This window comes from Copidosoma floridanum, unplaced genomic scaffold (assembly GCF_036245765.1).
Source record: "Copidosoma floridanum isolate Cflo_tuat_1 unplaced genomic scaffold, Cflo_Japanese_pri ptg000029l, whole genome shotgun sequence".
NCBI classification, from domain to species: domain Eukaryota; kingdom Metazoa; phylum Arthropoda; class Insecta; order Hymenoptera; family Encyrtidae; genus Copidosoma; species Copidosoma floridanum.
The window spans coordinates 8,382,253-8,396,954 of record NW_028321906.1 but is presented as its reverse complement, the minus strand read 5'-3'; the positions used below and the strand labels follow the sequence as shown (position 1 = coordinate 8,396,954).

At 34.0% G+C, this 14,702-nt stretch overlaps 1 protein-coding gene across 7 annotated transcripts; it reads left to right on the top strand.

Moving 5' to 3' along the window:
• The first annotated feature begins 4,929 nt into the window (after nucleotides 1–4,929).
• Ubc2 (ubiquitin conjugating enzyme 2) lies at nucleotides 4,930–11,064 on the top strand. Of its 7 annotated transcripts, none has more exons than XM_014349761.2 (6): nucleotides 4,930–5,233; nucleotides 8,354–8,488; nucleotides 8,568–8,618; nucleotides 8,696–8,828; nucleotides 8,904–9,051; nucleotides 9,147–11,064. In XM_014349761.2, the coding sequence occupies exons 2-6, from the start codon at nucleotides 8,358–8,360 to the stop codon at nucleotides 9,242–9,244; spliced, it is 561 nt and encodes a 186-aa protein (XP_014205247.1). In that variant the 5' UTR covers nucleotides 4,930–5,233; nucleotides 8,354–8,357; the 3' UTR covers nucleotides 9,245–11,064. The 7 variants fall into 7 exon arrangements, with proteins under 7 accessions (XP_014205247.1, XP_014205248.1, XP_014205251.1 ...); XM_014349762.2 differs by lacking the exon at nucleotides 4,930–5,233 and adding an exon at nucleotides 5,926–6,211; XM_014349765.2 differs by lacking the exon at nucleotides 4,930–5,233 and adding an exon at nucleotides 6,845–6,941.
• Nucleotides 11,065–14,702: the final 3,638 nt, after the last annotated feature.

The window sequence follows — 14,702 nt, the reverse complement described above, 5'->3', positions numbered from 1 at the left end:
CTAAGCTGCCTAAAGCTCTCCATCAGAATTTCAGAAGCAATTTTTGGCCAAAAAAATCACTACCGCTAGATGGCGCTGATCAAATGATTATTACTATACTTATACTAGAGCCATTTGATCAATTATAAACCAGCCGCAACTAATTTGGTAAATACAAAATAAAAAGATAACATTGTTTGTGCTGTTTGCGGCAAGTTTACAATGCATTTTTTACACGAATATTGACTTCCTATATATTTATACTTTCGGATAAAAGATAAATTGTAAACTTGCCGCCAATAGTGCGAACAATGTTTACTTTTCATTTTGTATTTATCAAATTAGTTGCGGCTGGTTTATAAATGATTAAATGGCTCTAGTATAAGCATAGTAATAATCATTTGGATCAGCGCCATCTAGCGGTAGTGATTTTTTTGGCCAAAAATTGCTTCTGAAATTCTGATGGAGAGCTTTAGGCAGCTTAGCCCTCGAGCCATTTAGTCACTTATAAACCAGCCGCAACTCTTGAAATAGATACAAAATAAATAATTAACGATGTTTGTGCTACTTGCGGCAAGTTTGCAGTGTATGTTTTATACGAATATTGACCTCCTATATATTTATACTTTCGGATGAAAGATAAATTGTAAACTTGCCGCCAATAGTGCAAACAATGTTTACTTTTTATTTTGTATTTATCAAATTAGTTGCGGCTGGTTTATAAATGATTAAATGGCTCTAGTATAAGTATAGTAATAATCATTTGATCAGCGCCATCTAGCGGTAGTGATTTTTTTGGCCAAAAATTGTTTCTGAAATTCTGATGGAGAGCTTTAGGCAGCTTAGCCCTAGAGCCGTTTAATCACTTATAAACCAGCCGCAACTATTGAAATAGATACAAAATAAATAATTAACGATGTTTGTGCTGTTTGCGGCAAGTTTACAATTTATCTATTACCCGAAAGTGTAAATATAAGGGAGGTCGATATTGGTGTAAAACATACACTGCAAACTTGCCGCAAGTAGCACAAACATCGTTAATTATTTATTTTGTATCTATTTCAAAAGTTGCGGCTGGTTTATAAGTGATTAAACGGCTCCAGGGCTAAGCTGCCTAAAGCTCTCCATCAGAATTTCAGAAGCAATTTTTGGCCAAAAAAATCACTACCGCTAGATGGCGCTGATCCAAATGATTATTACTATGCTTATACTAGAGCCATTTAATCATTTATAAACCAGCCGCAACTAATATGATAAATACAAAATAAAAAGTGAACATTGTTCGCACTATTGGCGGCAAGTTTACAATTTATCTTTTACCCGAAAGTATAAATATATAGGAAGTCAATATTCGTGTAAAAAATGCATTGTAAACTTGCCGCAAACAGCACAAACAATGTTATCTTTTTATTTTGTATTTACCAAATTAGTTGCGGCTGGTTTATAATTGATCAAATGGCTCTACTACAAGTAGTAATAATCATTTGGATCAGCGCCATCTAGCGGTAGTGATTTTTTTGGCCAAAAATTGCTTCTGAAATTCTGAAGGAGAGCTTTAGGCAGCTTAGCCCTAGAGCCATTTAATTACTTATAAACCAGCCGCAACTATTGAAATAGATACAAAATAAATAATTAACGATGTTTGTGCTGTTTGCGGCAAGTTTACAATTTATCTATTACCCGAAAGTATAAATATATAGGAAGTCAATATTCGTGTAAAAAATGCATTGTAAACTTGCCGCCAATAGTGCGAACAATGTTTACTTTTTATTTTGTATTTATCAAATTAGTTGCGGCTGGTTTATAAATGATTAAATGGCTCTAGTATAAGCATAGTAATAATCATTTGGATCAGCGCCATCTAGCGGTAGTGATTTTTTTGGCCAAAAATTGCTTCTGAAATTCTGATGGAGAGCTTTAGGCAGCTTAGCCCTGGAGCCGTTTAATCACTTATAAACCAGCCGCAACTTTTGAAATAGATACAAAATAAATAATTAACGATGTTTGTGCTACTTGCGGCAAGTTTGCAGTGTATGTTTTACACCAATATCGACCTCCCTTATATTTACACTTTCGGGTAAAAGATAAATTGTAAACTTGCCGCCAATAGTGCGAACAATGTTCACTTTTTATTTTGTATTTATCATATTAGTTGCGGCTGGTTTATAAATGATTAAATGGCTCTAGTATAAGCATAGTAATAATCATTTGGATCAGCGCCATCTAGCGGTAGTGATTTTTTTGGCCAAAAATTGCTTCTGAAATTCTGATGGAGAGCTTTAGGCAGCTTAGCCCTGGAGCCGTTTAATCACTTATAAACCAGCCGCAACTTTTGAAATAGATACAAAATAAATAATTAACGATGTTTGTGCTACTTGCGGCAAGTTTGCAGTGTATGTTTTACACCAATATCGACCTCCCTTATATTTACACTTTCGGGTAAAAGATAAATTGTAAACTTGCCGCCAATAGTGCGAACAATGTTCACTTTTTATTTTGTATTTATCATATTAGTTGCGGCTGGTTTATAAATGATTAAATGGCTCTAGTATAAGCATAGTAATAATCATTTGGATCAGCGCCATCTAGCGGTAGTGATTTTTTTGGCCAAAAATTGCTTCTGAAATTCTGATGGAGAGCTTTAGGCAGCTTAGCCCTGGAGCCGTTTAATCACTTATAAACCAGCCGCAACTTTTGAAATAGATACAAAATAAATAATTAACGATGTTTGTGCTACTTGCGGCAAGTTTGCAGTGTATGTTTTACACCAATATCGACCTCCCTTATATTTACACTTTCGGGTAATAGATAAATTGTAAACTTGCCGCAAACATCACAATCATCGTTAATTATTTATTTTGTATCTATTTCAATAGTTGCGGCTGGTTTATAAGTGATTAAACGGCTATAGGGCTAAGCTGTCTAAAGCTCTCCTTCAGAATTTCAGAAGCAATTTTTGGCCAAAAAAATCACTACCGCTAGATGGCGCTGATCAAATGATTATTACTATACTTATACTAGAGCCATTTAATCATTTATAAACCAGCCGCAACTAATTTGATAAATACAAAATAAAAAGTAAACATTGTTTGCACTATTGGCGGCAAGTTTACAATTTATCTTTCATCCGAAAGTATAAATATATAGGAGGTCAATATTCGTATAAAACATACACTGCAAACTTGCCGCAAGTAGCACAAACATCGTTAATTATTTATTTTGTATCTATTTCAAGAGTTGCGGCTGGTTTATAAATGATTAAATGGCTCTAGTATAAGTATAGTAATAATCATTTGATCAGCGCCATCTAGCGGTAGTGATTTTTTTGGCCAAAAATTGCTTCTGAAATTCTGATGGAGAGCTTTAGGCAGCTTAGCCCTAGAGCCGTTTAATCACTTATAAACCAGCCGCAACTATTGAAATAGATACAAAATAAATAATTAACGATGTTTGTGCTGTTTGCGGCAAGTTTACAATTTATCTATTACCCGAAAGTGTAAATATAAGGGAGGTCGATATTGGTGTAAAACATACACTGCAAACTTGCCGCAAGTAGCACAAACATCGTTAATTATTTATTTTGTATCTATTTCAAAAAGACTAACTGTTGGTGGGTTCCGCATGTCAACAAACTTTGATATTTTTTACTGTTTTCGCTCCCATGCCATCTGATATTTCGGAGTTTGTTGACATGCGGAACCCACCGACAGTTAGTACAGGTTGACGCTAGCGCTGCCCGACCATGCGGCGTTACCACGACCTACGTAACTTAACTGCTGGCAGCATTTGCGGAATACACCCATACAAAAGTTTCAAGTTACTGAACCCGGAAGTTAACGCCATCTAGCGGACGTTTTTTGTTTTAAGCGGCAAAGAAAAGCACAACTCAAAGTTCAAAGTTTGCCCTTTAAAATGACAGACATTTAATTAAATTAAGCTTTTCTTCCTCTGCCGACAAACATTGGCTATATTCGACACTCCGGACACCCTAAGGACATTTTTTTGCGTTGACAAGAGCGAAGGTTGCTTATAAAGCCCGATCACGCCCGAAGCAAAAAAACGTCCGTAGGGTGTGCGGGCCATCAAATATAGCCTTTATTGGCGGAGGAAGAAAAGCTTAACTCATATTTCTGTCATTTTTTAAAGGGCATGAATCTGAGTTGGGCTTTTCTGGGTCACCGATAACAAAAAAATGTCAGTAGGGTTTCTGAGCGACGACCGAACTGTACTAAAAAAAATTTTTGACAAAACATACGACGGTCACAATACCGCAAAACCGAAATGACGAGTTAGTTACCCTCACCATTCAGCCAAGCTACGCTCTGATTGGTTCGGAGTAGCTGTCGACTTTGGTTGCATTCGTCTGCCATTGGATGCGTTGTGGCTACTCCGAACCAATCAGAGTAAAGCTTTCTCGCACAGGAAAGTAGAGGGGGAAAGAAAAATTGACCGTCACACGTAAAACCAAAATTGAGTCAGACACCCCCACCATTCGGCCAAGCTACGCTCTGATTGGTTCGGAGTAGCCACAACATATCTAATGGCAGACGAGTGTTTCAAAAGTCGACAGCTACTCCGAACCAATCAGAGCGTAGCTTGCCCGAATGGTGGGGGTAACCAACTCGTCTTTTAGTTTTTCGTGTGACGGTCAGATTTTTCTTCCCCCTCTTCTATATTCCGAAAAAGTGACGATCTCAGAACTGGATTGAGCGGTATTGTGACTGTCGTATTTTGTCCAGAATTTCAGGGCCACTTTTTAGTTCATAAAATCGCAACGATAGAGAGCGCTGACAACCGAGTAGTGAGCTACATCGCTAGTATCGCTATACATGATACATTGAATATAGATCGAAGTGGGGAGATGTGTGGGACAATCGGGACAGTCCACAGCTGTGTAATACTATCACTGAAACGAAAGCTGCCGAGTTGCCGACTAATCCCGACTAGACCCGACTATCCCATAATGGTGAAGTAAAAGCGGAGCCGGTAATGGCGCTGCCGGCAATGCACAGAGAACAGAGAGTCGGAGTCGGGTCGGAGTAGCATTTTTTTTTCCAGTCTGCCCAGAAGAGCCGGGTGCAGCTGTGTTTGTACAAAAAATACACTGATATAATAAAAAAAAAATTTGACTTGACCTCGTCTCGTAGTACAGAAGTTGGGTTAAGTACGGGTGAAGTGTGCTGGAGTTGAAAAATTCGTCACACTGTCAACGACTTAGTTAAAGTAGCCGATAGAGTTCGAGAGTTATACCTTAGTAAGTGATGGTTTGGTTTATCCTTCGAGTGTGGAGTGTGGTGGAGGACGAAGACAGCATTTTGTTTGTTATTCGCTCGGTATCTTTTAAATTCTATTTTTACAATGCCGGCTTGAAAAGTGTTAAGAGATTCAAATTTTTTTGGTAGACGTGCTTTCTACATCCTTTTTTTTTTATCACCGTTTGTAAAACGTAAATTTTGTGGTGAAACAGCTTTGACCAGTATTTGGGCATGGTTAATTAATGGGAACGTTATACACCTACAAGTCTTTCAAAGACAATGACAGTCGGTTGCTGTTATTGATAATCATATATTTTGTTTAAGGTTTCATTTGGGTAATTGAAATGTTGAATGCCTTGTTTGAAGAAGCTTCTATGATAATAAAGAATCGATGTTGTACCTCTGCTTGGAGTCGTTAAATGCTCATTTTCTTCTTTTTTATCTTTAAATCAATGTACAGGTATACTTGTACAATTAGATCAAAACAAGCATAAGACTTGAATTCATTTGCTTTACTTTTTGAGAAAAAGTAAAAATCGAACCACCTAAATCGTAATCATCGGAAGAGTGTCCATTTGTTCTGAGAGCAAGGAGAGTGCAGTGAGCGGGAGGGGAAGAATATATCTATAAACCTTGTACTCACACATGCATGTGTAGGTACTGTGTAGCGTTGGCGTACGTGTGATGGGATGCGAAGAGACGGAGCGCCGGGCCGGCTCCTCTCTTACTCTCTCGCACGCCCGTCCATTATTACAAAACGCGTTAACGCAAACTACATGTAAAAACTTAAAGACGCATGCTAGTTATTTTACAGGATTATCTGTGTTATCTCTTATCAAAGAAAGAGATCGTACAGAGTGATAAGGAAATTCAAGGGTTAAGTTTAAGGGTAGTGTTTTAGTAGTGAATGACTCTGTTTTATAAATATAATTGCTACAATTTTGGAGTCTTCGTACTCAATTTAAGTTCAGAAAAAGGTATGTATACTTCTTGTGCACCTTGTATACTAAGCAGGTCTTTCTATTGATAAACTCCCAATGTTTGCTAAACCTTACTGGTCATCATCGTTTTATTATTCTGCCTCAACTCACATTGTTCTATTTACTATCAATTATTAGTCCTCCAAACATGATTAAGAACGTAATGCAATTGTTTTTTTCTCATTGTTGTCATTCTTTTTTGTCAACCAATATTTGGTTACGAATCTTTCTCTTTATCTCTCATTCTCTCTCCCCAAGTGTCCACACCATCATCAGCATTAACACATTAACACATGTACGAAAACTAGCTTTTATCACGCTCTTTCTCTGTCTCTCTTTCTTGATCTACCCGCACATCTACAACCATAAAAACAGATATAAGTATACAAACCTATAGAAAAAGAGTGAGAGAACCCTTGTGATCTTGCTCTCTTGCTTTCTCGCACTCTCGCATAAGAACTTGGTAACCTAAGCATATTATCGTTTTGGGAGAATCGCATTTCTCTTCCCTTCTGATGTGTAGGTAATATAGGTGTGTATCCTATCCTACCTATAACTCTACTGCTCCATACCTCTGGCTCTGGCTGCTGCTATCTTGGCACAGCTATAGTGAGGCACAAGCAAGTGGAGCCGTGTTATTGCTCGCTTATTTATTTCTCGTTTAATCTTACTCTTTTTCTTTTTTTTCTACAAAAAGGAGGGCGAATTTATATACGCGCGTGTGTGTGTAAGTTTGGCACCTTTGTAGATGTACATTACAGAAAGGAAACTGGACATAAGTCAGCAATCGAGTTTTTTGAAAATTTACTACATGTGGGTGGAAAATCTAGTGATTTGTAATACCACCTGTAAATAATAGTGCAAAGTCTAATCACTTTGAACAAAAAAAAAAAAGAAAGAGTTGTATGAAGTAAGAAAATTTTGGAGCAGCCCTTGAACCACTCAAGTTTTTAGCTTAGTACAGAGCTAGTATAGATATGGTAGTAGGTAGAGTATCTAGCTCTTTCTCTCTCTCTTCATCCTCTCCTCCTCGGTCCGAGGCCCGAGGTTCAGCGCCCTCGGCCTAGTAGTAGTCGTCGCCCGTCGTCCCTCCGATCGAGCTGCGGGTTGCGGCACGCGCTTACACAGCCGTGAGCAGTGCATGACATTTTCGTTTTAACACTTCGAGTCTTTAACAAGTCGTTGTAGTACTTATTTTTTAAAAAGATACCTTTTTTGGATCCTACTTTGAGTAGATGATCTAGTTGAGAGTAAGTTAAAATGCGAAGCGTAGAAGAGGTTGTGAGGTCTTCTAGTCCAGGCGTAAGTGACGCTATGAGCTTCTTTGACACGAGATTTGTAACCTTTTTTGGTTGTGACGAATAGTAATGAGGTGTTGAAAAGTGCAGATAAAGTTTTGAATTGATCTCTTTTGGGTGATAAGAAGTGTTAATCAGAATGCCAGATTAGAAATCTTGCTTTGAAATGCTCTTGAACTTTATGAAAGGTTTAGAGTTAGTTGATTTAAGGTAGACTTTTTCTAATCAGATTGGAACTAGTAAAAGTTTTTAAGCTATCCAATGAGATCTACTGTTGTTGAGGAATTAAGTTCAAAATAATTGCTTATTCAAGCATACGATATTTATTAATAATGCAGAAAAAACTTCCTTTAGTCTCAAATATTTTATCGAACAAGTGTGTCCTACAGTGATTTCAACACACAGTATAATTAAAAAAATCGCGTAGGCTATATTGTTCATTCTGCTATCCTGTATTAAAAAATTGTCAATTACTTTAAAATCGTTCTTTAATTACTACACGAGTTTTACGAAGATAAGGTTAACTAAATTATTTTACTTGCCTTCTGGACAACAGCCAAGTTTCAAAAGATACATTAGTATCAATGAATCATTTCTATAACTTTACTTGAAAAGAAATAAACTACATTTTTCAAACGTATAAGTTCACGAGTTATTTTATTACTGATCATATAATTTTTGTTCAATTATATTTTTTTTAAAGACAATACCTCTGTACTTGGTATACAATTCTAATATAACTTATTCCAAATAACTAAAAATGTTAATAAATAGTTTACACTTTAGTCCATTCATTCTACTGTTATAGCTTTCATGTAGCTTTGTATTTTTTTTTTTCTAGAAACATGGCATCAGGAGCAGGGTCTAGTGGTACTGGCAGAGGTCGTGGATCATCATTAGCTGACAACAAACCAGAAAGTAAAGAGTCCAAACCTAATCCCAAAATGTCTAAGGCCTTAGGTACCTCTGCTAAAAGGTAAACAACACTGATTTATTTTTGATAGAAAATTAACTTTAAAAGGTATAAGTAGACTGAAATTTTTAATATGTTTCAGGATACAAAAAGAATTAGCAGAGATAACTTTAGATCCACCTCCGAATTGCAGGTTAGTTTGAATATTGAAATTATTGTAAAATTTTGTACATTCAGACTCTCTAGTTAAACTATGGATATATTTAATAGTGCTGGACCTAAAGGTGATAATTTGTATGAATGGGTTTCTACAATTTTGGGACCACCAGGATCAGTATACGAAGGTGGTGTTTTCTTTTTGGATATACATTTTTCTCCAGAATATCCTTTCAAACCACCAAAGGTGTACATTTTTTACGATTTAAATTTAGTGATCAATAAACAGACAATAATAAAGTTAATCGATTGTATTTTTTAGGTGACTTTTAGAACACGAATTTATCACTGCAATATAAATAGCCAAGGAGTGATATGTTTAGATATCCTCAAGGACAACTGGTCGCCAGCACTGACTATATCAAAAGTTTTGTTGTCCATTTGTTCTCTTTTAACAGACTGTAATCCTGGTAAGTGTACTTTTCCGTCTCATTTTTGAGAAATAAAACAGCTGCTTTTGGTTATTCTTTGAAAAAAATTGAATCTGTTAATATTAATATTACAGCTGACCCTTTGGTAGGCAGTATAGCAACGCAATATATACAAAACAGAGAAGAACACGATCGCATAGCTCGCCTTTGGACTAAGCGTTATGCGACATGAGCAGCGTTAGTGCATAATTTTAAAGAGCTCCTATCAGTCTCATGCCAATTTAATAGTTCACACATTATTCAGAAAACGCTGCTGACTCGGGTAATTTGTAAAATGTTTTTCTGGACAGATTTCAAGTTTAAGCAAAAGACATTTTCGCATTCACAAGGGAATTTCGCTGTCTGTCGTAAATATAAACCCTTGCTAACGGCGCTGGTCTTCAACGCTCGATCCACATCCCCATTTTGTGTCAATTTACAATTCTAACAATTTTTCCTATAACCTTAGACATTAAGTCGTTGACTGCGCGAGCGTGAATACATATTTACGACAGAACGTTTGTTTCTTCCTTTAGAAGTAAAGACTAAAAAGCTCAAACTGCTTTTTTTCTTGTGTTTAGGTCGAAAGTTATTTAATATACTTGCACAGTGTGCCTGAAAACGAACAATGTATAGAAAGTGTCGAAGGCATGAGTGTGAAATGGAGTATTTTTTTGTTTGGAATAAATTTTCAAACGGCATAGAGGAGAGGAGGGAATTTCAGAATGATTGAATAGAAGAAAAATATAAAGATTGTGATGGAATTATTTTGAAAGGAGGAGAAAAGGTACCGCGACGAGCTAGTATTTAATTAAGAAAAGTAAACACACGAACTAAAATAAACGATAAATTCCTAAGTTGTAAGTGTAGGTACTTAGACTGTAAGGTCGATACGAATGAGTAATGTAAATGGGAAAGGGCCCACACACGTCTCCCGATCGTTGTGTCTTTTTTTTCGTACTCATTAGATGTCGGGACTTTTATATGCTTTATTGTTTCTTAATCTTGATTACTTTTATTATATTATTCACCTCTGCGGTTTTTTAATTAATTTTTGCTGAGCATACGTTTTGTTGTATCAATATTTTGTTATCCGTTAAATTGTGACGATTTTTTTATATAGATATACAAGTTTTTTGTTCATACAAACAGTTCTATCAATCAACTTGAAATGAATGAATAAAAAGTAATGAAATGAAATTAAGGTACTTGCCTACTTTTAGATGAAATTAGTTTAATTAATTAATAGATAATTAATAATTATCTTAATTTTTATAAGCATATCTCATGAATCAGTACAATGAATGTGTCGAGATGAATAAGCTAATTATTTGACTGTAACGATCACACTTTTTGTATACCTAAAATGAATTTGAAATCCCAGGAAATGAATTTTGTGCTTTCACTTGTATAATATTTTATAATATGTGTAATTTTTTTCTTAATTACCAAAAAAAAGTGAGCTCAAATGCGTGTAGCGTTTATACTATTACCGAGATGAAGTAATGTGGCGTTGTGTACTAAAAATAAAAAAAAATGAAACAATTAAATAAAAAAATTGTTTAATAAAAGATAATCAAGCTTGAAACGTTCATGTTTTGGTAAATTTCTTATCGAAAATTGCCTAAACTCAAGAAAAAAAAATTAAAACAAGCCCAATGCTGGCAAATTTTCTATGAAACAAAATATTTATATCCCCATTTTTTAACCAAGGAGGTGGAAATATAATACGCGAAGAAAGATTAATATCAATAAAAAAAAACTCAAGCAATGTACTATCCTTTTGATGCTTCCACGTTATTTTTGTAATAAGCGATAGCGTTTTGAAAAAAAGCAAGGCGGACTATATCCACTTTGTACATAAATGGACTCTGTGCGTGCGTAGCCGTTCGATTAAATAATAACAATAAAGTTAAAAAAAAAATTTATAGGTGTCTGTAAAATACTGTATCTTAGTAATAATTATTGTCATTAAAAAAAAAAAAAAAAAAAAAAAAAAAAAAAAGAAACAAAGTTCTAGTAAAGGATGCATACAGGACGAATTTCACATGTATCAGAAATCAATACAATAAAAACAGAAATCTTGATTTGATGCGATCTTTTACAGGTCATATGTATCTCTAAAACATCTATTGCAAAGGATTTGATATTAAAGACGAAACAAAATAAATAAAAACTAGAAATAAAGAGTAATATTTGTAAACTCAGGTCTCAAGTTTGCTGCGCTAATCGTTCGGATTCCGCTGCTGCTTTTTAATTCGGAATTTTGTATCATCGTTATTGCTACTACCAAGTATTACATAAAAAAATACGAAAATTGCAACTCGCGTACCTCGTACGATCCTTCAATTTTATAAAGTTGCCAATCTTGCAAATACACACAACAAACGTTTGTATGTTCCTTATACCCTGAAAAAAAAAAAATAAAAATAAAAATAATTGCGAGAATTTTAAATATTCGAATGTGAAAAAATACGAATAGTTTTCCATTAGTTGTATGCGTTTACAGATTTTTTTTGTTACCATAGAAAGTCGCTCGAAACCAACGTCTATAGGATTTGCATTTTAATGAAATCAAATATAAAATCAAATAGTTACTTAGAAAGATATTTATGTTTTTATGGCAAATGATCTATATAATTCATAAATATTATTATTTAATTATATCTATGTTGTTTTCTCTGGTAACTTCTTTTTTTTTTTTTTTTTTTCATACCCGTGAACGAATGTTATTTCCAGTCGATGAAAATCTTTAAAAAAAATTGTACGTTGCTTCTGACTGAATTAATGAATAAATGCTAGAGCAAGAAGAAAAGTGAGAACAATGTACTTATTTTACTTCTACTGGTTTTCTTTTGTAATTTGCAATGTGAACCGTAGCAGTAATCGGGGACGAAAGTTACGCCAAAATCACTTTATTCAGAGAGACAGTCCAGTACAGATACACTTGTACCTATTCAATTAAAAAAAAATTTCGTGTAAATAAATTTACTGAGACTACATATTTGTATTTTCCTTAGTTTGTCGAGTTCTGTATAATGTATAGTAAACGTGTGATGTTTTATTCAATTTTAATAGCAGTACAATGAAGAAAAAAAAAATTAAGGGAAAGAGAAAGCGTGTTTGATAAGAAAAAAAAAAAAAAGGAATTTTGGATTACGGTTTAGTAATTGATGAGAAGAAACTTATATAAAAAATAAAGTATGAAATTAATAAAAACGTTAGGAAGTCCAGGGAAGTCGAATTTGGGGTGATTCGTGCAATGAATCGACGAAGATGACTTCGCGTGTTGCGTAAACTATAACATTGGATGGACAAAGAAGAGAATCTCTGTCTGATATAATATAGTAAGTGTTAGTAAGTGAATAAACTGATGTACTAAAAATGTTTACTATTTAATTTTTGCCTCTGTCAAATGTATTATCTATTAAGAAACTAGTAAACAATTATTACCGTGGACATTTTTTTTTTATGTACAAAATTTACTATGATGAAATTGGTGATCTGGAAAATATATAACTGCATTTATTAATAAACTAGGGGTTGGAGAAAATACAGAACACACCAAGAATTATTTTTATTTTATTTATTAATACGTATCATGAATACTAGACAAATATGTGCCACGAAAAGTTGCGTTAATTTCCAAAAACGCAAAACGAAAGTTGAAAAATAATATTTAACTTCCTGCATTCAGCGCATCTGAAACGATGAAATGACGTGTACCTACACTCCGAATTTACATGGTCAGGTGAGTGGATTACAAACATTTGTGCTATACTATTCAGCCAAAATAGATTTTTGTAATCAATTTATAAATTTCCTTGGTTTCACTTTTTATTCCCGTAATGTTTGTAATCGTACAGAATTATACCAATGACTGTTAATACTGATTATAAATCATCAGTCTTTTTGTTGCTTTTGTTTCACTTTTCGTAAATATTTTCGGTAAACAAAGTATCTTGCGGGCCTGGTAAACAAGTCAAGTTGAAACACACTTAAAAAAAAAATATATATATATATATATCGAATTAACGATCGAAAAGTATAAACACTTTGCTTTACTGCGGTAGAAAAGAAAAAGGAGCAAGTGCTACAATATCTTATCGAGTTAAAGCGTCACAGCGAAGCATATGCATATTATGGCAAAACCGGGATTAATTTAAAACCTATTTGCAATACAATGGACGTATACAATAAATGTTTTTCGTAAACACTCTTTTGTCATTTTTATAGAGATGTTTCTATTATTAAGATTAATTCTGGTTATTCGCAATATATACGTTATATAGGCACACTCCTGTTCGATACTTCAATCAACATTGAGAATAAAAAAAAGGATTCGATGATTGCAGTTAATAATTAACAACTAATGACTCCAACGCGCGTACGGAAAACACTTTTCTGAATATCGATCCCATGACTCTGTGGAATATTTTTTCTTCCTCTTACGTTATAGACACAAGCAGCCGTACAAATACAAATATGGAGGTCACTTTGTTTATCGAAACTCGTTTGATACTATTGAAATAAACGGGTGAAACATTTGAACTTGGTCTTTTATCCATTATTTTTTAACATTTACCGTACGCACGCGTGACCATTAATTTTTTCAGCAATGTTTTCACGAATGTTTCAATCGACATTGAAACACTGCTTAATTTATTCCTAGACATGTATAGTATGTAGTAATAATAAGGCTCGTTCGCTTGCAATGCGTATGTTGCTTGTCTTATTTAATTATTAATTCGTTTTTATTGTTTTCGCTTAAAGCTAGACAGAATACATTTATTATTATTATCGCAATCGGACTACGATATATTAGCCTACAGAGAAAGATTGTTTATCACACATAATAAACGAGGGCCAAGTTCTTGGTCCCGATTGATGAAAATTTATTTTTGAATTACTTTCTTCGTTTTTATTGAAAATTTGAGCAATTGTTTATTTTAGCGTATCTATGTACGTATTACAATGTCGATCGTAAGAATGCAATGATAACGTTAAACTGAACACGAATATTACTAAACCGTAGAACAAATCTCGAGTATAGTAAAAAAATAGATAAATGAATCTTATGATTAAATTTACATTTTGTAAAATGTAGGCAATACAAAGTAATTAGCTCAAATTTGCAAATACATTGTACATCAAATCTAAGTAAACGGCGTCTATTTTACCTTTAAACTTTCAATTTTTTTTTTTTTCTTAATAATCAGAACTTGAATATTATGCAGTACTTTAATTAAAGGTTATTCAGTTTAATATCAACGGTACGTGTATGTATGCTGTAAAACACAGTAAAATCACAAGGGTACTGTATACTACTCAAAGAAAACTAGTACACCACAAACATCTTATTGTACAGTTTCGCACAATCAAATATGATGATATTATACATAAGTATGACGCATGATTTTTTTCTCAACATTAAAAAAAAATACAAAATTCAAATGGACCTTGATGGAAATGAAAAAAAAAAAAAAAAAAAAAAAATGTGTCTTAGTAGTTTACAACGTGGAAAGTTACAACCAAGGCTTAATGTTATATATAATTTGCATACCTGATGTATAAATAAACAGTAAAAAAAAATAATTATGCACGTGTGTTATTGCACATTATCTTCTAAATATAGATCGTGCGTCGCTCAC

Excerpts from the sequence above, each read along its gene's own strand:
- Ubc2 (XM_014349768.2), top strand. The coding sequence starts at position 6,963 with ATGTACATTACAGAAAGGAAACTGGACATAAGTCAGCAATCGAGTTTT. Across the intron at positions 7,028-8,353 it reads TTTTTGAAAATTTACTACAT|AAACATGGCATCAGGAGCAG; the intron begins GTGGGTGGAAAA and ends TTTTTTTTCTAG. Across the intron at positions 8,619-8,695 it reads GATCCACCTCCGAATTGCAG|TGCTGGACCTAAAGGTGATA; the intron begins GTTAGTTTGAAT and ends TATATTTAATAG.